This window comes from Phaenicophaeus curvirostris, chromosome 3 (assembly GCF_032191515.1).
Source record: "Phaenicophaeus curvirostris isolate KB17595 chromosome 3, BPBGC_Pcur_1.0, whole genome shotgun sequence".
Taxonomy (NCBI): domain Eukaryota; kingdom Metazoa; phylum Chordata; class Aves; order Cuculiformes; family Cuculidae; genus Phaenicophaeus; species Phaenicophaeus curvirostris.
Window position 1 is genome coordinate 77,988,681 of NC_091394.1, and position 24,143 is coordinate 78,012,823.

The following is a 24,143-nucleotide window of genomic DNA, read 5'->3' on the forward strand; positions in this document are numbered from 1 at the left end:
TCATCCACCTGTCTTTAAATGCCTCCAGGGATGGTGACTCCACCGCCTCCCTGGGCAGCTCTTCCAGAGCTTGATAAACCTTTCGGTGAAGGAATTTTTCCTAATGTCATAGAATCATGGAATAGTTTGGGTCGGAATCTTAAAGATCACCTAGTTCCAACACCCCTGCCACGGGCAGGTCCAATCTGAAGCTCCCGCGGTGCAACTTGAGGCCGTTCCCTCTGGTCACTTGGGAGGAAAGACCAGCGCCCACCTCCCCACAGCCTCCTCTCGGGGACCTGTAGTCAGCGATAAGGTCTCCCGTAACAAAAAGAAAACCGGGAGGGGTGGGAAAGGGGGACGGGGAGGAGAAGGGGAGGGGACAGCCGAGAAGGAAGCGGGGCGGTGGAGCTGATAAAGGCGGCGCGGAGGAGGAGGAGGGAGGCGTGCGGAGCGATGCTGGCCGGGAGCTGAGCGAGGAGCTGCCATGGGCTGCGGGGGCAGCAGGGCGGACGCCATCGAACCCCGCTATTACGAGAGCTGGACGAGGGAGACCGAGTCCACCTGGCTGACCAACACCGACTCGGAGAGCCCCGCGCAGGAGGGCGGCGGCGCCGGTGAGAGCGGAGCGCGGTCCGTGTCCCCGAGTTTCAGAAGCGGCGCGGCCAGCAGGGCCAGGGAGGTTATTCTCCCTCTGTACTCGGCACTGATGAGACCGCTCCTCGAATCCTGTGTTCAGTTCTGGGCCCCTCACCACAAGAAGGATGTTGAGGCTCTGGAGCGAGTCCAGAGAAGAGCAACAAAGCTGGTGAAGGGGCTGGAGAACAGGTTTTACGAGGAGCGGCTGAGAGAGCTGGGGTTGTTTAGCCTGGAGAAGAGGAGGCTGAGGGGAGACCTCATTGCTCTCTACAACTACGTGAAAGGACGTTGTAGAGAGGAGGGTGCTGGCCTCTTCTCCCAAGTGACAGGGGACAGGACAAGAGGGAATGGCCTCAAGCTCCGCCAGGGGAGGTTCAGGCTGGACATCAGGAAAAAAATTTTCACAGAAAGAGTCATTGGGCACTGGAACAGGCTGCCCAGGGAGGTGGTTGAGTCACCTTCCCTGGAGGTGTTTAAGGGATGGGTGGACGAGGTGCTGAGGGGCAGGGTTTACCTGATCACGCCGTTTCTGATACAAGCCAAGATGCCATTGGCTTTCTTGGCCACCTGGACACACTGGCTCGTGTTCAGTCAGCTTGAAGAACTTGATCTTTGAGGCTTTTGCTTTGGAATATGTGGCGTTCCTTCTTTTCCTTCTTTTCCTTCTTTTCCTTCTTTTCCTTCTTTTCCTTCTTTTCCTTCTTTTCCTTCTTTTCCTTCTTTTCCTTCTTTTCCTTCTTTTCCTTCTTTTCCTTCTTTTCCTTCTTTTCCTTCTTTTTTTCTCTTTTTTCTCTTTTTTCTCTTTTTTCTCTTTTTTCTCTTTTTTCTCTTTTTTTCTCTTTTTTTCTCTTTTTTCTCTTTTTTCTCTTTTTTTCTCTTTTTTTCTCTTTTTTTCTCTTTTTTTCTCTTTTTTTCTCTTTTTTCTTTTCTCTTTTTCTTTTTTTTCTTTTTTTTCTTTTTTTTCTTTCAAAACAAGTCATTCAGGAAACAGGTTTAAAATAAAGAAGATTTAGTGACATGCCAGCCTTTTCCCACACTGCCTCAAATTAGGATGATATACAAAAACAAATCCCGATCAGATGGTGGGCTGCATGGGAGCTGACCTTCAAGGCTGAATGTCCCCACTCTTGTCAGCATGGAACATTCTTACTTGTGCACTTGAGGTATTACAGTAGGGGCTGAGGTCATAAAGGGAATGAGGAGCTCTGACCTGATGTGGGATTTAATGTGTTTTCAGAATTATTATATATTGCAGTGGTATCTAGAAATCTCAGTCTAGGTCCGGATATTCATCGTGCTAGATGTTGCACAAATGCAAGGTGAAAATGAGTGCTGCTCCAGGTGAATCACAATTTTCATATAAAGCAGCAACTGCCTATAGCAGGCGTCAGAGGAAAAGAAGTAGCTTTGCAGAGTTTTATAGCAAGCTACAAAGCACCAGGAAGAAATTGTGAAAGTGCAGGAGTGAAAATTCACGGAGGTGGGCATCACAGGCCAACTGCAATAGGGAAGTGATGACTCTGCGCAGCATGAGGGACAAAAGAAGTCATGTGAAATTATGAAAATGTGAAGGCAAGTTGGAACGTTAACTGCTGTATTGAACAGTTTTATGTAAGGAGTTTAAAGAAGTTGAAGGTGATACTGGCTGGTAAGCTTGAATGACAGGTGACAGTCTTGTCTCTTATCAATGAAGGCACAGCAGATGTTTCTTCAATATCCATCCTCAGCATTATCTTAGCTGTGCTGAATTTGAGTTAGTGCCTAAACATTGTATACAGAAGCCAGATAGTCTGAGATTTGATATTGAATAGGAAGTGATAGAGGTAGATCAGCAAGTATTCTTCCTAGAAACATGCAATAATTGAATTTGCATTTACAGATGAGAATATCAGAGATAAGGAGGACAGCTCTTAAGTCTGGTGGAGACTGATTAGAGTATGAGGAGTGTGAGAAACTCTTTGCAAAAAAAACTTGCAGAAGAGATTAGAGAGGAAAGTGATGGGGAGAGGATGGACAAAGGATGGTGGCAGCAGCTTAAGGAACCTGAGGAATTCATCCTGATTCCAATTAGTGCATTGAAAGTCATAAAGTATTAATACTTCATTGGGAGCTATTGTAGGGTAAGGAATGAGGTAGGAAAGGAAAAAGACTAGAAACAGTGTGTTCTGTGAATTTACAGATGAAAGGGAGAGGAAGCAGCAATTGGAGAGGCAAATGAGGTCAAGTATGGGTTAAGAGGTGAAGAGGAAAACAGGCCTTTAGTGTGAGAATTGAAAACTACCAAAGAATGAAAGGGAAAAGAAGAGTAATGGAGGGGATAAGAGTAGAATGAGGGAGGTGAGGAGATGGGATGTGAAGTTTTCATAAGTGGAGGCAGGAAACTTCTGTAACTGGGACATAGAAGGGAGGAGGCAGACGGGGAAGCAAGGACTAGACAAAGGCAGCTGGTGAGGATGAAGTTGTTCTTTGTCATTTTTCACTTGGAATAACTTGGTAACATTGTATGAAGAGGAAGAAGTGGAGGTAGGATGAAGGAAAGCTTTCAGGAATATGCCCAAAGCAGTAAAAGGTGGCTGTGATTGTTGGCATATTTCAATCAAGTGGTTAAAACAAGACCAGACAGTGGACATTGCCATGGAAATAGGAGTAAATCACTCAGGGATGAAAGAATGTGTGGTATACAGGATCAGCAAGCATATCAATGATGAAAGGGCTAATAACTACTGTATAGTAATCTTAGGAATCTTATGCCACCCCAAAATTTGATTAGATCTTCCTCCTTTTGACAGCCAGCATATATAGCTTTCTCTGTCCGCTCTAATTTGAAGTATGTCTTTGTATAGCCAAATGTTTGTATCTTTACTAAAGCATTTTGAAAGCCAAAATATTATTAAATTGAAAAGGAAATAATGAGTTTTCTTAAGTTTTCCCTTCGCTTTTCCTTTCTTCCTGTTTCAACTGATTTCTTAGAATATTTGTCCACTTTCCTACCTGATTTTTTACATCTGCTTTAATAAGATGTATTACAAGTCTTCCTGTTTTTTACAGGAAGGCATATAGGACAATATCAGTTGTGATGAGAGACAATTTTTCTTAGGTTCATGACAATCACTAACAGCCATGAATATAGGTCGTAGAAATTTGTTGCAGTACTGAGGTGAGGCTTTGACAATGATGTGCAGGGTAAATTGATACAGATGGAGAAGGGTGGAAAAATAATAAATAACTTCTTGAAGCACTGCAGGTGGTGAAATTGAAAGACATCTTCTAGAAGATAAACATATGCACTGTTCATACAGTGAGTGGCTTCCAGGAGGGAGGAAAGAAAGAAAAACTCATCATGCACCCATAAAACAGAGCTGCTTCTCTTAAGAACATCCATTGCTGTGAGTGCAAAGAACTTGTCAGAGGATTCAGACGTTGCGCAGGCAGTAGCTGAGGAAAATAATAGGCTACATTTTTGCTTGGTAACCGTTGCTTGTTCTTTGCAACCTTTTGCACAAATTGCCTTCTCTTTAGAGGGTGTGATTCAGCTAAGTGAAGTGTTAGCACAAGTAATGACTTTCTGGGGAAGTGAGAATCTGCAGGTGCAGGTGAGTCCCCAGGGCAGTCACCATGGATTACAAGTAAACTGCAGGTAAAGGCTGAAATAAAAAAAACTGCACTCAAACTGTGAGCTTTTTCAGCACACATTTGCATAGCCTGCTGTGTTACATCGGGATAACTTGCCGATATGTATGTATGTATGTAGGCTTGTAACTTATGATGCATGATTTCCTACCAGAAACCAGTACTGTAAAAGTGCTTTACAAACCTGTTCAGTACTAACTATAACAATTTTGTTTGGTTTTAAAGTAGGCTTTAAGACATCTTTTTTCTATTTCTTTCTGGTTTTCAGTGACTAAGTAGCTGCTGAATTCAATTATTTTTCTTTATTTTACTTGAAAGTGCCACAGGGTGGATCAAGCAGCATGTTTCCTCATGGTCAGACCTTGCAATCGTGCTTTACCTCACAGGCTGCAAACTTCTTAGGATAGGGTCTCTTCTCGCTGTTTTCCAAGAGCAACCAGCACAGTAAAAGACCTCATTCTTGGCTGGAGATTGCTATTGAGATGCAAATAAAAATCAGTAATTCTTAAATGATGTAGCATCCAAGTTAAAAGGAATTCTCTTGTATCAGAACTGAAAAGCCGCATGTTGATTGCCTCAGGACTCAGTTGTTCAGTTCCTCAACTAATAAAACTTTTCTTTGTTTTTTTATTACCTGACTCACAGTATTGTCTAAGGCTTTAAAAACAAAGATAATTGTTTTTATTCTTTGTACTACTTCTGTAGTAAAGTATTTTTTTTCCTGAAGCGTATTAAAAATAATTATTCACGTTTCACACAGACTCACCTGATGCACTTGGGAGAAAAATTTGCTTATGGCATCAGCAAATGTAACTGCAGTCACAGATCTGCCAGGAATGAAATCTGCAATTTAGGGTTGGTTCATTCTCTAGAAAAGACATTTGCAAAATAGCTATGAAATGGGAGTAGAATTAAGGCCTTTGCAAAATAAATTAAGAAAATCAGAGGAAAACAGGATAAGTTTTATCAGGATCTAGAAATCTAGCTAGCTAATAGTTTCTCTTGTATATAGTTTATTTTGCTTTTAATATAGTTTTGAGTTTATGAATAATTGCTGACTTAAATGACCAACTTATGCCGCTGCTCTGCTGTTTTGTAATTGTTGACAACTGTGGGAGGTCTTGCAGACCAGGTTCATCTTTGCTGTTAGAGTCTGGTTGAGACTCAGTATGCAGAATCCAGGGTCTTAGAGGTAACCTTTCACAGAGAAGTTTTTGAAAATTGCCTTTCCACCCTTTACAGTTGGAGAGGCTGGAAGCAGCCGCAGCCAAAGAGCAGGGCTATGTGAACACCAGTTGCTATAACAACAGGGACTGGTGTTGGCTTGGACCAGAGCTGCAGTCATCTCCTTTTTCATTTACCAGGTGTACATCAAGTTAAAAGCTTAACAGAAATGAATAAGCAAGAATCCAGTCATAATTTAAGAACTTTGTAAATCAGACTGCAGAGAAGCATTTAATAAAATTCCCTATTTTGGGTTAAGAGCCAAAGAGGGATCACTTTTGCTAGGGTGTGATATAGATGTATCAGTATCTCTTTGTGCTCTTATGCCCATTACTGCTCCTCTTATAGAGCTGCAGAATCACTGGGCTGATAGGGACCTCTGAGGATCATCTAGTCCAACCTTTGCTTAAACCAAGTCAGATAGAGCAGGTTGCCCAGGGCCGTGTCCAGCCAGGTGTGAATATCTGCAAGGATGGAGTGTCCATGACCTCTCTGGATAGCCAGTTCCAGTTTTCAGACACACTTGTTATTAAAAAGTTTTCTTATGTTGAAATGGAGTTTCCTGAACTCCCACTTGTGCCTATCACTTCTTGTCTTTTCATTGAATACCACTGAGAAGTCTGGCTTTACACACATGGATAAAATCACCTGAGCCTTGTCTCCTCTGGGATGGCTTCTTCCCATTGTCTGAAGAAGGCCTCATCTCCTCCTTCCTGATCTGGCGTCCTGTGGGAAACACCCACCACAGCATCACCTGCACTGAACTGAGACTGACCCAGCAGCTCAAGCTGGCCCATCACTAGTCCCAAGGCAGAGCTCCGTTCCTTTGTTAACACGTTGGTTCAAAGTCTGGTATGTTTAAGAAACAATTATAGCAATGATTCTGGTATGTGTTATTTTCAGCAGATAACTTTATTACAGTTTTACAGTAAAAGTGAATAAATACAGCCTTTTACGGTGCTCTAGGCATGTTACATTAATTCCCTATTCTACCTTTACCCAGACCTTGGATGTAATGAGATAGTATTTGCTAAAGGATCCCATTTTAATATTGTTTCTGCATTTTAATTATATGATCACTGCCAATTCAGTTGTCACTAGCCTCCTAGTATGGAGGGTGGTATTGCAGAAACCTTTCTAAAGCACATGCAAAGGGGAAGAAAATTTAAAATAGCACATGGAGTTAAGAGAGAAAGCTTTTGGATCCAATTTTTACAATCTAGCTTTCAGAAAGCAGCCTTCTCATGTGCCTGCTCAACTTTGTACACCAGCTTTTTCTGTGTTTGCTTTTATATGGATGGACAACAGACTTCTTATGTGTATTAAGTGCCTCAGGAAAGTGTGTAGGTGTTTCTGTCTGCACAAGAAGAGGATACAGTCCAGAGCCCTCTAAAAATAGCTTTCTTAAAAGCATGATTTGGTACGGTTGTCCTTCAGAGGTGTTCTTTCCAAATAGCATCTAGTTCTGTGTTGAGCCTTACTGCACCTCTGCAAGACCACAAAAACAGTGAACCTTCCTGTCAGTAATGAAAGTACAAACATGGTACCAAATGTAGAGATAAACCAAAGCCATGGAAAAGCACAGAGGCCCTGCTGCTTCCAAGAAGTTAACCATTCCCATATGCTTCAGGAACTTCTGGTCAAACTTTTCACGGCATGTCTGCAGGAAATTTTCCGTTAGAAATGGAAAAATAACAGTTTTTACCAATAAAAAATGGCATTTCTGCATCAGTCTATGGATCAGGGAATTATGAAAAACCTATATTGGGCTTACATGGCAAGGGTTTGGTAGCAGGGGGCTGCGGGGGTGGCTTCTATGGGAAGCTGCCAGAACCTTCCTCTATGTTTGTGAGTCAATGCCAGCCGACTCCAAGACGGACCCACCACTGGCGAAGGCCGAGGCTGTCAGCGATGGTAGGAGTGCCTCTGGGATAGCATATTTAAGAAGGAGGAAGGGGAAACCTGTACAACAACCTGTAGCCAGAAAGAGGAGTGAGGATATGAGAAAGAAACAGCTCTGCATACCCCAAGGTCAGTGAAGAAGGAGGGGGAGGAGGTGCTCCACGTGCCAGAGCAGAGATCCTCTGAAGACCATGGTGAGGCAGACTGTCCCCCTGCAGCCCGTGGAGGTTAACAGTGGAGCAGATATTCACCTGCAGCCCATGGAGACCCCCATGCTAGGGCAGGTGGATACCCAGAGGCAGCTATGGCTCTGTGGGAAGCCTGCACTGGAGCAGGCTTCTAGCAAGATCTATGGACTTGAGGAGAGAGGAGAAGTCCAGGCTGGAGCAGGTTCGCTGGCAGCACTTGTGACCCTGTGGGGAACCCTCACTGGAGCAGTCTGTTCCTGAAGGACTGCACCATGTGGAAGGGGCCCATGCTGGAGAAGTTTATGAAGAACTGTAGCCTGTGGGAAGGACTCACGTTGGAGAAATTAATGGAGAACTGACTCCCATGGGAGGGTTCCCATGCTGGAGCAGGGGAAGACTGTAAGCAGTCCTCTCTCTAAGGAGGAAGGAGTGGTAGAAACAACATTTGATGAACTGACTGCAACCCCCGTTCCATGTCTGCCTGCTGGTAGGAGGCAGAGAAGGGGAGTGACAGAGCAGCTTGTTGGGCATCTGGTGACCAGCCAGGCTTAACCCTCCGCAGAACTGTAGATAGCATTAGAGGAACACAGTGTAATTAAATGGATAATCTCTGTAATAAGTGATGGTAGTCAACTCACTGACCTGAAACTACTCAAGATTGGCATTTTTCATTCAACATACATACTTGAGTTAGAACCCAATCAGAGATTGCAGCATTGGCCTAAAACAGTATTTACTCCACCACAAGACAGCATTGAAATTATTGGGAAAAATTAGACTCAGCAGATATGTACAGTTTTTTCTAATAACTGTATTATTCAGCCCAACCATTGTTCTTAATTCTTCCAATCATACATTTTCATCTTTGCTGTCATCTGGTAGTTCAATACTGTCTTAATTTCACTATGGCACAGATGTCATTTAAGAACGAAGGCTGAAACACAGATCGCAAGCAACAGAATATTTCAATGTATTGTCAGAGAACTTACTTATTTTATGTCCCTGAGTCGTCCCACTCCTCCTCATCCACCCCTGAAACTAAACCTCTCCTTCTTTTAAGTATGGAAAAAGGCCTGTTGGTACTGAGACTACCTGTGCTTAATCTTTTGGCTAAATTATGAGGGTAGGATTGTTATAGGTGCAAATACTGTTTGAGATAATATGTAGGGAATGTGAAGAGTTTGAATGGGGCTGTTGCTGCCATTTTGCACCATGGCCATTCTGTGTAATTATATGCTTTGTGGGTGTTATATTTCTTTTATTGATTCAGTTAAAAATATAGAATCACTAGGTTGGAAAAGACCTCTTAGATCATAGTGTCCAACCATTCCTGTCTGCCAGTAAACCGTGTTCTTGAGTACCTTGTCTGCCCGTCTTTTAAACACCTCCTGAGATGGTGATATCAGTGATACTTATTTGGCCCATCAGAACATACTAAGTGACCTCCTTCCATCATCTCTAAAAGTATTTTAAAATGAATTCTCTATTGATAATCAACTGCCATACAAAAAAGAAGACTCCATGGTGAGCAAAAATATATTAAATATGTCAGAAATAATTGATACATGAGAAAATTTCTTCTGTTATGAGCCTTCAGTTTGCTATTTTGTTAGAGGCATTAGACCCAACTACTGAAAAACATCAGTCTTCTTTAATGGCAGGTGGTCAGTGACATGCAGATACTGCACAAAGCCTCCTGAAAGGTCCTGGTGTCTTAGGCAGGAGCAGCTGCCCCGTGCCCCTGTGCCAGGAGGAGAGGGCAGGGGCTGGGGAGTCTCTCGCTGTCTTCTCCTTTCTTGGCAGCCTCTTCATTGCACTTTCTGTCTCTAGGAGTCGCTCAAAGCACTGCAAAAGCATAATAATAACAGCAGTAATAATAACAATAAAATTAAATATATGATAACTTTTCCAAAAGATCTCTTAGTTTCTGATTGATTCTCATTTTGCTAATGGCCAACAATCTTGCTAAATCCCTCCTGCACTCTAAAGCAGACCTACTAGGATCAATCACCTGCTGTTTCCCCTAGCATAGTCATTTACCTGCAAATAAAATAAATTCATGAAATATGCTATGTGCATCAGTGCTTGAATTATATGAAAGGCTTTTCTTCCTGTCACAGAAACAGAAAGGAGAAAGGTTGTTGAGCAAGATGATTTGCAGGAGAGATTATTTGGAACCTTCTGTCTGGATAATTTTCATTGGAAATGCTTCCTTCTTGAAGCATTGAAGTCTTTAATGAGAAAAATTACTTAGTTACTGAGACCCAAAGAAATGTTAACTTCTTGGAGAGCTGTTGCCCTTTGCCTCAGCAGTGCATGGTAGGGAGGACAGTGGAGGGAAACTGTCTGGAAGGGTTTGAGCAGGAAGCCTGAGCAGTGGCTTTTTGTCCTATCTGCAGGATGCTCAGATGGAAATAGTCCTGCAAAATTCTTCTTGTGGAAAAAGCTTTCCCACCCTCCCATCCCGTTTAATATCTTGATTCAGGTTATTTTAAAATGCTTTTTTCTTTTCCTCAGGAATTAATTTACATATTCTGTCCAGTTCCAATCCACTTTAGGAATGTATAGCTCAAAGCCAACTCTTGAAAACAGAATTAGCATTAAGTGAAGACTCCTGCCAATCTCAAAGCACAAGTGCAATGTATTTCATACAGGAAATAGCTCAGAGTGCAGTTTACCTCATTGCTTGTTGATTAAAATTGCCAAATTTTCCACGTTGATCATATACTGCAGTAATCCAGCATTTAAGTGACAGAAATCTATCTTCTCTACCTGTAGTTAGGCGTAGAATTGTATTTCTTAATAGAAATAGGACTGATATTTCTAGTCCCACTCTTTTCTCACATACACCTGCAGTTCAAAAAATAAATTGATTGTGGTTAAAAAAAAAATCTGAGATTTAAAGTCAGATTTTATCTTAAAATACAGTAATAGTTAAGAATCAGAAACTGAGCAATTGAATCCATGAGTTTATTTTAAGGCTTTTTGTTTTACTAGCACAAAGCAGCACTCTTTTCTAGATTATGCAGATAATATTTTAAAAGCTATGTGGTTGTGTGCATTTCTTGGCAGTCTTGCATGAAAAAAGTGGCTTGTTCCTTTACTATGTGCAAATAAATAATGTGTTCCTATCCCAGTTTTATTATCTGATGAGTACATGCATAATTATTTCCCTGCACTGTTACACTGCCTTTTCCCTTCTGCTTAGGAAAAGTACAGGTTGTGAGTAAAACAAACAGGTAGATGGAGGAGTGATGTTTTACTCGAGCATTGACAGCTGAGGGCTGTGAGGCAGGATTTTCTATCTTAAGGTTTTTTTGAATTCACCAAGCCATTTCAGATTGCTTCTGCATTGCTGTTCACTTGACTGAGCATTAAATTTTAAACAGCTGATGAAAGAGAAGTAACACTGTGCCTCTTGTTCCTTCTGGAAGATCGTGGTTCAGGCTACCCTGTTCAAGTGGATACTAACTACTGAAGAGCAAAATAATCAGCCAACCCTCTATTGATTGACTGATTTTTCTTTTTTTTTTTTTTTACCCATTTTCTGGCAGTGGATATGGATCGTGTTTCTGTTTCTGTACATTTCAACAGGATATTGTCCTCATGTTGCAATTGTCATTCTTGTAAACTGCTGATATTTCCTAGGTGGGCCATCAGAATTGCAGTGCTAAAAGCATGAATTTCTGCCACTTGCATAAAGCTGCTGCCCAAGCACTTCCTGAGTGTTTAGCACCATCTGTAGAAAAGATGAAAATAAGTCATGGATTTATCTAGTAGATTGCTAACAGTTGATGACATTAGGTTTTAACACAGCTGCTGCCCTCATTTTGAGATGACAGCTAAATGTGAGTGATAATTTTTTGACACATATACAAGTACCTTAAGCCAAAGCATTTTGCTATGATGAGTCAGTGAAGACATCAGTATTCTCTCACATATTCATAGGCTGTAAGGCTGGAAGTGTCACCTGGCCGTAGAGCCCACTGGTCTTAGGATAAGTTAATTCCCATATGATGCATACCTTTGCGGCATTCAGACTTAATTTACAGCTTCTCAGTGGCTGACATTTTGCCTGAGCCTTTGTAAATTAAGTCAGTAGCTAATCACTCTTTGTTAAAATACATGTCTATTGTCTCACCTGGAGCCTTTAGCATCAATTTCATGCTGCTCAACTTCGGTGAGCAAAAGTGAAGAGTAATTTCAGCTCAAGTTTCATGTATATTTAGATGCTTTTTGTAAGAATTTCTGTTTAGTCTGCCTAAATATTTTTACTGCTCCTCAGTATGATTAATTGAAAATGATACTATCTACTCATCTTAACATTCCATGCATGAGTAGCAAGGTAATCAGCGTGATAATAATACTTTCCTTTTCTGTGTTAGAAATTAGTCTAAAACATAATGAGTGATGTTTCATTACCACATCCTGAAGGAGAGGAAAAGACCATGCAGACATCTACAGATCTAAGCTACTGTTCAGAACCTGTCCTGAAACAGAGTGGGTGCAGTTGTGGGAAGGGTGTTTGAGAGGGGGACAGCAGTCTGCTGCTTCTTTCCATCTAGCACAGTGCTTTCCTATAATGCTAACTACTTTATTTGTATTTTACGGAAAGAGACAGACAGAAATAAGCCAAAAGCAAGCACCTTTGGAAAACTTTTGGCTTAGTTTGTACACCCATGATGTAAGGTATTGTGCATGGAGAGCATAATTTTTATGGTGAATTTTTCATGGGCAGTGCAGAAACACAACCTGTGTGTTTGCCTGTGGAGAAGCACTGCCCTGCACTGCCTATGCTTCTAAAATGCAGCATGATGGAAAGCACTTCAGAGATCTGCTATTTGTGTGTTAGTTTTTCACCCTGGAGGAATGAGAGGTCTGTTTCTGGCACATCATGTGGCACTACCAGTTGCTCAGTACATTCTGTCTCATTATTTTCCCAGGCATAAAATGCACTTAGCATCAATGTCTTTGATTCTTCTATGTATTTGAAGGCTCTTAGAAATGTTGCCAATTCTTCTTCCACAATATAGTGAAAATTCAATTCTTCTTTCCTGTGTCAGTCATTAAAATTTTTATCTTCATCCATCAAACTCTATTGTCTTTCTGCCATTAGCCCTTCCCTAGCACATCGATTACAATTCTTTCAAGTCTCCATTTCCTGTCTTCCCTTCAGGGTCAGACCAGCATCCCCTTATTCTGCTTTTGGAGTCTGTTTTCCTTGTAGCGTATTTTATCTTGATCTTTGACACAAGCACCTGTTGTTAAAGAGTGTGGCAGTGCACTTTTGCTGTTTGGAATAAATATAAATTTTATATTCACCTTTCATTCCATAGGCGTGGTTGCAACACTGTTAAGTTTGTTTACACCAGGATTTTATATCATAACTTGAAGTAAAAGCATATCAATATGCAAAGATTTAGTGTCTGCCTGTACCTGGAAAATTAGGCCATGTCAGGAATACCAATGTTTGCAGCTTTAATGCTGCCTCTTTTTTTTTTTGTATTCTACTTGTCTGCTAGAATCCTTAAGTATTTTCTAGCAGAAATCTTCATATTATAGTGATAAATCTAATCAGACTTTTAGAGCTATTTATCATGTGCTTCTTTATGCACGTGCATGTTAAATTTCAGGTTTACAATCTTTTAGAAATTCCTTTTATCTAACAAAGAGGAGCCTCTTGACTCATTTCAAAATGTCAGTGGTAAAAGAAATTTTGAAATTCAGAGAACTATAGGACACTCATTTGTTTTGTGCTCAGAAACAAAGTGGCAGGAAATAGGAAAATAAGCAAAGCTGCCCACCAAAACTGTTACAAGATGTGCTTGGTCTCCCATTTTGCCAGGACTGTGATGTGCGTAGAGTAATTTAAAAGTACTAAATGTATTCATTGTAAGCCAGTTCTTTTAGCTCTAAATTGAACAGTTAACAGCATAGTCTTACAGGAGAACATATTTCCATAAGGCTTTTGAATGCGACAAAACCATGGCCAGATCAGGATTTTGGAGTCTGATTTTCCTTCTGCTGTTAGCTGTTATCTGAGCCCCATTGTCTGCATAAATACAGAACCTCCTCTTATTTATCACTACTTCCCTTAGCAGTGAAAGTGAAACAGGTACCTTCCAAACAGAGATTTAAGAGGCTGTTGGTGCTCTAAGACCAGCCGAGTTCAAATAAGCATCCCATGGAAGTCCGGAGGAAGGCACACAGCTCACTCCCATTTCCCCACGCCTGTCATACGTGAGCTGCATGCCCCGGCACAGCTCAGCTCTGCTTGATCAAAATCCAGGAGGACACCTGCTGCACATGGACAGCTTCGTGTAAGGAGAACAGATCTCCCTCCGCTGCTTTTTCCCAGCCAATGGGGAAAGTGTTTCCCTGGAGAGACTCTGCAGAATTTTGATGATTGATACAGAACGTGTAGAAGACGGAAAAATTGTTATGGTTTGCTTCACTACCTAAAATACATACTGGCTGAGAATTCAGGTAAATAATTCTGAATTCTCTGACTGTCTGGGCAGTAAATTTATCATGGTATTGTATTTGCCGATTCAATAAATACAAAACATTGTTTCTGATGACATTTTCTTGCTGCAGCAGGTCCTCCTCCTGCAGATCTTCTGGATGCTTTGCGCTGCCTTATAAATCCGCTCTCTGCTAGTACTGTAAGTTTCTCAGTTCTTTCTTGTTAGGGAAAAAAGCTACTTTCATTTTCCTGAGCATCTAACCTCATCTCTGAGCCTTCTGTTTTGGAGGAAATTACTTAGACTTATATATATGAGTCGTCCCACCACGTTTCTGTGATGGCAACGACATCATAGGCTCCTTGCCCTACGACAGCTTCCAGCTCTTCCTTCTTATTCCCCATGCTGCGTGCATTGGTGTAAATGCACTTCAGCTGAGCTGCCGAGCCTTCAGCCCTCTTAGAGCAAAGAGAGTTCATTCCCAATTGCCTGGTAACTGGAGTAGCTAGTGCCAGAGTGCCCATATCTCCCTTAGCACCCTCGGGTGTGTTCTCCCCCACTTTCTGTGTGGTGAGGTACTGGTGGTCCTCACCAGCACACCCTCTCCGAATCACCATTGCCTCATGTCCAGGCTCGTTCCTGTCTAGCCTGGGCTCAGCCTCCTCCCCCTTCACATCTAGTTTAAAGCTCGATTTATGAGCTTAGCTAGGTTTTTAGCAAGGGCTTTAGTCCCCCTAGGAGACACACGTGTCCCATCCCTAGCAAGAAAGCCTGGAGGTGCGTGAGCCACCCCATGATCAAAGAAGCCAAAGCCCCTCTCCTCACACCAGGCTCAGAGCCAGGCATTAATTGAATTCTTCTTCCTGACATCCCGCTCCTCTCTATTTAGCCTTGGGATGGAGCAGAATGTTATTTGTGCCCCAGAGCCCTCCATTATTTTCCCAATGGCCCTGAAGTCATTCTTGATGGTTTTGGTCTTTTTGTTTACTAGATCATCGTTACCAGTTTGGACTACTATCAGAGGATAGTAGTCTGTCTCGTGGACCAGGGAAGGAAGTTTTCTAGCTACCTCAACTTGACTTTGGTCACAACCTCCACTCCATTCTTTTTTGATAGGACTCATCCTGTCTTTTATTTCTGCAGCAGAAGTACATACCAGCACTCAGGCCTGCAGATACGTCGTTTTCCCAAGAATATATAGTTTCAAATCAGGAGAACAGTATAGAAAACAGGTATTTCAGTGTTCTTAGTACTTATTATCACTTTTGCATTAAAAGCAAGAAAGTGATTGTAGCAAATACATACTTCCTCTGGAAGCAGTGCATATTGTGTTAACATTGTGCATTCGTCTTTACCGTGAGATTTCTCAGAGTCCATTTTTAGATTGCAGTATCTTATTATGCAGAGATTTTCTGAAACAGTCTCTTATGCATTATTCATGAGATAACAGCCACGATAAATAAAAAGGGATGTTGCTGAACCAGAAAATTGAACCTTACAGGTTTTCGTAGTCAATTCCAAAGATGTAAATTTAGCATGCTAATCAACAGCTACCCGCTTTAAACAAATACAGGCTTATTACTTAATAGCAGAGCATGTGGCAGCACAGGGTCCACAGCACTGGGTCAGATCTATAGCATGTTTGGGTCAGAATTCATGTCCTGTTCTGGCCACTAGCTGCTGCTTTAAAATGAAGTAGAACAATATGGTGGCAAGCGCATGCGGAATCATTTTCTCCACAAAGGTCTGATCCTTTTGGCTAAGAATAACATAGCCATTGAACTAGGAGGATTCATTTCAGTTCGGTTTTGGGTCTTATGAAGATACTGCTGTTCTGATGAGGTTCATTCAGAGATCCAGTAGACCTACCTTCATGCCACCTGTGTTTTGAGACATTTCCTATAGTCCTGATAATTAAGAGATACCCCTAAATGTTGCTATCCAGTTTCTTCTCCCATCCTTGATCACTAGAATATATATATTAGCTTTCTAATATAATACATAGACAAGGTCCAGCAAAAGGCCTTGGGGAAGTCATGCCTTTATCTTCTGTCATGTACAAAATTGACCCTCCCTAGTTCCCACTGATGGAATTTTCTGTATATCAGGTTTCCAAGTGGCATTTAGGGGCTGAAATATGCCTTTATTTACAGCCTATAACTCTTTCTGAAGAAAACATGTCTTCTTTACAAAATGATTGTATCCTAGCTGTGATTAATACATTACTTAATAGTCTGAAGCAGAAAGAGTCGTGATAATCACTATCGTTAGTTAATAAAGACAATTTTAAAGCAGGTATAGAATTAAAGTAATAGAACCATTGGTGTGTTCAGAGTCTTCCTTCTAAAATCTAATTTTGATGTTTTCTTGGAAACACTGAATTTTTCATTATGTTTACAGCACAGAGAGTAGGAGGTTATCCCAGGAAGACTGGTAAAACTTGGTGTTGTATTGTCTGTCTGAATATTCAACCTTAGGATAGACTATTATGAGTAGCAGCAGTTCTTGGAGAGTTAATTTTATTTATACAGTTTATGTGAGCTACTTAAAAATACCAGTGACTTTATTTTTTGTGTTACTAGTGACAATTGTCATGTTCTATTCTCTTTGTCCTCTTCTAGGAGTTAATATTACCTTAATATGCCCATTGCTCTCCACACAGTATTTATATTTCAGACACGTTTGTCCTGTCTTGATGGTCTTCATATTTATATTAGATACCTCTGATTTTAGATAGCTTTCTGTTCGTTACATGTAGATATCATAAGACTGTTTTAAATGCCCTTCCTTTAAGTTGGGGAACAGCTAAAACATACCCAGATATCGTACAGATGGATTTTTAGTTTTGATCTGTAAAAATCAATAACTACAGCTGATCTTTTTCCATAAATTTCCCAAACTTCTTTATTTTGGGAATTTTGAAAAAAAAGCTGTAATTTAATGCCAGCATTTTAGTGACAAAAACTTGGGCTGATTTGGCTTTCAAAATCCATTCACATTTTTAATTTAAAAATACACAAAACAAAAGATTACTTGAACTGCCATCATTTGGTCTAAATCATCAGATTTCTTAGTGAAAGATCTTTTAGAAATAAAGATCCTTTGTAAATATTATTTGTAATCAGTGAGTCTTATCACAGCTCACACTGGGCCAAAAGCCACTTAAGAAATCTTTGGGACACTGTTTCTCCAGCAACGCAGTGGGAATCCTTGGCAAATCCAGGCTAAATAGGTGAAACAAATGCACGTCCCCTGATTCAGGGGTAGTTGGAGCAAGGTGAACTGACTTATAGGATTTAGACAGCTCTCAATGAGAAGAACGAGTGGAGCTGGATGAGCAGAGTTTGGTTTGGTTTTGTTTTATTCGCTAGCACACCGACCTAAGCTGCTTTCTGCTACTTGCTTTGATTCCCGTGCTACCTCCCAAGTTGTGCCAGTCCAACCGCTTGCATCATTGGGTGATGAATAATGTCTAGAGATTGATTTCAGTCTGAACAAACCGTTTTTTTTCTGGTGCTGCTGAAAAAAAGTGTTTGTCAAACGGCAGCCTAAAGGATTTCTATTGGTCTGGTAAGCAAGGCAAGAGTTAGCTCACCTGTGCAGTCTCAAAAGCCAGTGAAAAGGAGAATGACAGTAAGCACTACCACGGGAGAGACAATTATTTTAAACACATTTCCTGCTGCAACGATAGACTTGTATTTGTAAGCAATGGGTCTGCTGCTTGTGTATTCTCCCCATATTCCTTAGGGAGAACTCCTGTATGTTCTTTATAAAGAAGCTTCATTACATGTAGTGAAATACCTGCCTCTTACTTTACATTCCTCCCTATAATGGGAACAGCCTGCCAGTCCCCTAGACCCTGACAAACCATTCCAGAGGGGAAGGTCACAATTACATTGGTGGGGGTTTGGTGATCACACAGAAACTCAGGTTTTGGGAGTGGAGCCATAAGAATATTGTAGGTTTGCCAGTTAAAAAATAAAATAAATGGATTTGACAGCGGATTGTTATGGGATCTATGATTCTATGATTCCATGATCTGCTGCTTTCTCTGGCCTTAGGAGGCCCACAGGCAGAGAAGATGAGAACATTAACAACTTCACTGAACTTGCCTGTTTAAGTATCTACTGAAGCTCTACAGTGAAAGACTGAGGAGGTTATTTACCGAACCCATGCTGTGAGGATGATATAAATGTCTCGACAGTTGGCTTGGTTAAGCAACACTGAGCCTTACCAACCTGCTAGCTTGCAAATTCTATATTGTTCAGAAGAAGAAAGTTAACTTTTCCATTTTTGTGTACCATGGCAAACCCCTAACAGCAATACAAAAATATTAGCTATTTAAAAAGCAAATGTGTTCCTAATCTTTTTTTTAACATCATCTCTGCTTTGCTATCAACATTGTGTTATATACCTAATCTATTAAATTGGTGTCGGTTTATGAATTATCGACAAATGTGATGCTCCTACTTCTACTGCTCATGCGTTCTCACTGTAAATTCTTGTCAGTGCTCATACATAAAAAGCAAGTCACTGAAGTCTTTAAACTGTTGCTCACTTTCTAAACCATCTATATGCCAATGAAAAAGAAATTAGTTCCTTAACTTTGAACAGCAAATGTATTTCAGAATAAAAAAAAAAGCTTTTTGCATTGCTTTTTACACTAGTATTGGTGATCACAAGGTCACCTATATAAAAATATAGTAGAGTGATAGTGGAAGGCTCAGATACTGAGTTCATTTCTGGTTAAGTATTGTGAAAAAAAGTATCAACCCTGCCATGCAGGATGGAGCAAGAATGCTTGGGCTGCCAACTAACAGAGGACAAAAAATGAACCATTTTCAGGATTGACATTTTCCATCAGTCTCCAGAAATGGATTGATGCAAGCAAAATTGTTCTGTGTGAGACTGCAGATGCAATACAATCTGATAAATCAACAATTGTGCATAATAACTGTTTCACCAGACAATTTAGAGACCAGATGGCCAAAGGGACGCGTAGCAGAAAGTAATTTAGTAGGATGACTCTGCAGAAGGAAAAACTCATAATTTGCATATGTTTGGAATGTCCAAGACTTTATTAATGGAATTAGTATGTATTGCCTAGAGCATTTGGCCTGTCAAAAGCTGTGCTCAACCCTGTTCTCACAGCCTCACAGCAAGGTGAAGCAGTTGGCTACAGTTTGACTCCTGGCTTAGTGCTCTGACTCACACATGGCTAATTGCCTCTACATCTCTTTTCCTGACAATTGATTTTGTATATTATATCAGTCTGTGCTGCTTACTGTTCTGCACTGAGTCATTTTTCTGCTTCTCATCTTGTACTGTGGAGTGGTAGGAAGAGATGAGACCTAAGACACAAGCAGGTATGGACTTTCAGGAGGGGCAGGAGAGGTGACTTGTCTTATGGGAAGTTGCCTGTAGATTTAGGTGGGAGAATGACATTAGTTTTACATCTAACAGAAAAGGCAGCTTCCAAAGCCTGAAGTATTTTTTTGCTTTAAAAACTACAATGTAATAAACTCAATTTTTGAAAAGCAGATGATTTTGCAGTGTTGTTAGTGATCACCACTACAAGTTAAACTGTTTTAGGAAAACTCTAACACCATCTTCTGACTGCTTGGGGAAATGCAGTGGCTGGTTTGTATTTAGACTTCTAAATCTTACACAGCCTTCGGTAATTTCGGTATTAAGACTTTGAATATTTGGCTGAAGCTTTATTGATTTCATTCGTTGTCTTTGCTAGACGCTTCTGATGTTGCTTTCTACTGATAAATTGGGTTTTATTATAGATTTCTGGGAAAGGATTCAGGACTTTCTTGGCTTACTTTTTAATACCCTTAGTACTGTGTTTGAATTCCCACTTGATTCACGGCAGAAGGTTTTGTTGACACAATGCATACGTCAGGTGGCAATGAATTGTCTATTATTTTCTTCATATTTATTTTTCATGTAATATCTGTAACTCCTTGCTTCTTCCTCCAGTTTTGATACCTATATTGCCTGTTAGTAATTGTGGGATTTTTTTTTTCTATTTGAACATAAAGCTCTTCATAAATAAAATTGAGAACTCTTCATGCATTCTACTTATTCCTTGCATTTGGACTTCAGACCTAGAGTTGCGACCAGATATTTAGTGCTCTGTGCTCACCATAAATGAGAACTGATTTTTATTAATCCAATAAGATAAGAACATTCTTTTAGGCTGACCAATATCATATTGTACAACACGTCTTATCCACGCAGACAGAGCAGATAGCAAATTATTTATTTGATTACTGATTGTCGAAACAGTATGAAATATATTTTTCTGGAATTTCTTGCCTCAACTTCTGATTTAAAAAAATGTTCAAGGCCATAAATAGAGCAGTCTCTCTATCCATATTATCAAAGTATCACCAGGTTAGAAAAGACCTCTTGGACCATCAAGTCCAACCATTCCTATCTGCCAATAAACCAGGTCCCTGAGCACCTCGTCTACCCATCTTTTAAACGCCACCAGGCATAGTGACTCAACCACCTCCCTGGGCAGCTGTTCCAGTGCCTGATGACCCTTTCTGTGAAAAATTTCTTTCTGATATCTAGTCTGACCCTCCCCTGGCACAGCTTGAGGCCATTCCCCCTTGTCCTGTCCCCTGTCACTTGTGAGAAGAGTCCAGCACCCTCCTCTCCACAACCTCCTTTCAGGCAGTTGTAGAGAGCAATAAGGTCACCCCTCAGCCTCCTCTTCTCAAGGCTAAAGGCTAAGGAGTCATATTGGTCTGATCTGTCATGCTTACATCTAACTCCTTCATTTTCCAGAACTGGAACAGATTTAAGGGAGCCCCTCTGGGTCCATAGGTAAACCCTCGGTCATGCAAGCAGCTGTGTGTGTGGAGAAGCCAACAGAGCTCTGCAGGTGACCAAAAGACTATTGATATGCTGCACTCATTAGTTAGTTTTCCACTTTGTCTGAGCCGTTGTTTCACAGAGCAGTGAACTGCAGGAGAAAGGCCACATAACAGGAAGGTGACAAAAGGAGGTAGACCATTCCCACCGTAGCACTCTACTGCACCTTCCATGGCTTGTGCTATCACAAAAATGTGGTGAAATAGAGGGAAGCCAGAGGGACAGCTACAACTGTTCCTCCATAGTAACCACACATTTTCATTTGTCCTTACTAGGTATTCGTGAGGATGGAAAATCGGCTCAGACAGGTGTAACTACAGCATCAGCCACAGCTGGAATGCTGAACACCGAGAAGAGGAACAGTGGTGGTCCTCAGTGTGTGAACCCCATGGTCCATGGCACGGGAGCTACAACACAGAAACAGAATGTCTTCAAAGCAGCAGAGGTAAGAATATAATTATGTTCCCTGGTGCTCAGCACTAGCTTCAACCAGCTCAAACATATTTTTTGACAATTTTTGCTGCAATCAGACTGCATTTAGTGCCTTTGGGTAGTACAGAAGTGGCACCACAGCCACAGTATGACTGAGCCTAGCACCTCTGACAACATCTTGTGCCTGAATAGCAACAAAATTGATGGTTTATTTAGATACTGGCGTCACACACTTGTTACAGGAAAAAGCCCTGTGCTTATTTTTTTCAGCTCAGTCCATCTGTGGCACGTAGTGTGCAAACTATTTAGATTAATTATATGAAAGTGAATGTATTTTTCCTTAATTGCTGCTTTGCTTCAATTACCTGCACTGCATGAACTCTGGTTCATTCAAGGCTGGATGCAAAACCTGAAAAAGGTAATGGGAATCTTTTCAGTAACTTCACTAGGCTTTGGATCATATCCTTCTACTTTCTTCTACTCACAAACTGTATACTTTGTCAAAGGATCATCCAGTGTAACAAGAATGCACGGAAACCCAAGGCTTTGGGGCTAGACCAAAGCCCAGACTTCTTCCTGTCTCTTGCGTGTTCACACACACTGCCCTGTTTGCATAGCAGCAGGTTTTTTTCACCTCTACTTGCTGTAGAATAGAACACAATGCAGCACACAGTGCCCTCAGGAGACTTGGGTTCTGCCATCAGCCTGTAGGGTAGATTGCTTTACCTCTTTATTTCTCAAGCCTTACCCCCGCCATTGGTTACGTGAGAGGGTACAATATGTGATGTCAAAAGGGGAAGGGTTTGACGTGGGCTGCATCTAGGAAACTTTAGTATTGTCTCATGAGTTTAATGTCAAAATAACTTGGAAGCGAAAGATGATGCTGAAAGGAGTCGTAATACTAGCAAAGGCAGCATAATGGTTAGGCGCCCCAAAAGCAAAGGTGATATCCAGATTATGTTACTGGCTGACAATTATCTGGTTTGATTTTCATTATATATGTAGTCTTTCAAGAGTCCTTGTGCAAGTTTGGAGAATCCTTGTGTGAACAGCAGCATGGGGGAAGCAGATAGCAAAGGAGTACGGCTATTCAGGCTGCATAAATATGAAGTGATAAACAGCGGCAAATAAATATGTACCTTCCACTCATGTCAGTGGAATTTTACCAGACATTATTCCACCTGGCTTTATTACCATGTAAATGATACCTAATTTACCTGGCATTCTTTACACTTACAAATTGTCTCATAAAACACTGGAAGTGCAATTATCAGAACCACCTAACTCAGCTCTGTGTTTCCATCAGCCCGGTTCTGAGTGTCCTTTGCCAGACCTGTCTCACTTACTGTGCAGTATAGCGCGTTGCTTATGGCAACAAGCAGACATACTAAGAGAAAGATAAATTTAAATTAAGGAGGCACTTGCATGCCTCAGACAAGCTACTTTTTTTAATATTTGGAAATAATCTGATGAAGCTCTGAAAGGTATATATTGTACTTCAGTCTAATAGGCAGGTAGAACTGTTATTTTGAAACTGCATTTTCTGTTAAGAAATGCAAAATACTAGAAAATTCTCAGACTAGTCACTCTCAATTCTCAGTGACATCAAAAGGGACCTCTAATTTCCACTTCTAGACTGAAACCAGATTGATTTACTCTGCTTTTAGAATTCACGTGTGCAGAGATGCTAATGGTAGCCAAGAGGATTGATCCAAACCCTACTGATGTCCCCAGTCTTTAAAGCAGTTATAAAAGCTTGCATCCATGCTGAATGAGAATGTTGCTGCTCATCCCAGTACTGTGTGAGGAATGCTGGAAACTTTCTGTTTGTTATGTAGAACTGTTTTGATAAATCAGGAAGTAATCATCAAAGACTCAGCATGGAACTCACTGTTTAAAACTTTCACAGAGTAAATGGGACGCACAGAAAATGTCTACAAAAGAAGTCACAATTAATGTTACAAAGAACATTAGACAAAGTGACAGAAGGAAAACAAAGAATTGTGTCAATTAATGAAGCAAAGTGCCAGGTGAGGATGGACCAGGAATGCTTCGCAGCACTTCAGATGTCATCAGTCGCTGACCGTATGAAGATCTCCGGGTGTCCCATGCTGAACACAGCAGGCAGCTGCTGCTGAGTGCCTTCAGAAACTTGTCTTGGAGAAACCACCTGCAGACACTGTAGGAAGTTCAGATGTCATTTGTCTAAAGCAGTGGAACTGTGCAGACACACACCAAAATTCATGCCATTCATTTTTTACTAAGTCTTATGTTACCTCCTTGTGTATGCCCTGTTCTGCATTGCTATTAGAATGAGGCTGGATGATGAGAGGCATAGTTCATTGCGATTTAAAACAGAAGATGAACAAATTAATCTGCATTTTCAGCCTAAGGGATTTTGAGTGTGTGCATTCAAACCCCCAGAAGAGCTCGCTTTCATAGAACTCAAACCAGGGATCTCAGAAAGAGACATATAAAAAAAAAATCTCCAATAAAAAAAATCTCATAAAAAATATTTCCATAAAATATATTTTAAACTGTATTTATAATTTATATATAGTTGTTACATACTACTCTTCTTATATATTTATCTTTTAATTACTTAGTTTTAATTCGTTTTCTGTATTGACAGAATTTACATCTTAAAAACAGTAACTTTCATGTATTGAGTAGTCTTACTTGAAGTTCCTAGCCTTAGCTGGCACCTAGGAGTGTGGCTCCTTCATTATTTCATACGTGCCCCTTTAATTATATTGAGGCCCGTACTGACTTGGAAAAAAGTGATCATTAACATTAC

The 24,143-nt window shown here is 40.8% G+C and overlaps 1 protein-coding gene across 1 annotated transcript; it reads left to right on the top strand.

Moving 5' to 3' along the window:
• Positions 1-435: 435 nt before the first annotated feature.
• On the top strand, positions 436-23,837 carry BAALC (BAALC binder of MAP3K1 and KLF4). Its single transcript, XM_069854532.1, has 3 exons — positions 436-596; positions 21,190-21,359; positions 23,256-23,837. The coding sequence occupies exons 1-3, from the start codon at positions 467-469 to the stop codon at positions 23,358-23,360; spliced, it is 405 nt and encodes a 134-aa protein (XP_069710633.1). The 5' UTR covers positions 436-466; the 3' UTR covers positions 23,361-23,837.
• Positions 23,838-24,143: the final 306 nt, after the last annotated feature.

Bases quoted from the DNA above. Each gene is read 5' to 3' on its own strand.
- BAALC (XM_069854532.1), top strand. From the start codon at position 467: ATGGGCTGCGGGGGCAGCAGGGCGGACGCCATCGAACCCCGCTATTAC. The intron at 597-21,189 runs GTGAGAGCGGAG...TGTCCTTACTAG, and splicing joins GCAGGAGGGCGGCGGCGCCG to GTATTCGTGAGGATGGAAAA. The intron at 21,360-23,255 runs GTAAGAATATAA...AAACTTTCACAG, and splicing joins ATGTCTTCAAAGCAGCAGAG to AGTAAATGGGACGCACAGAA.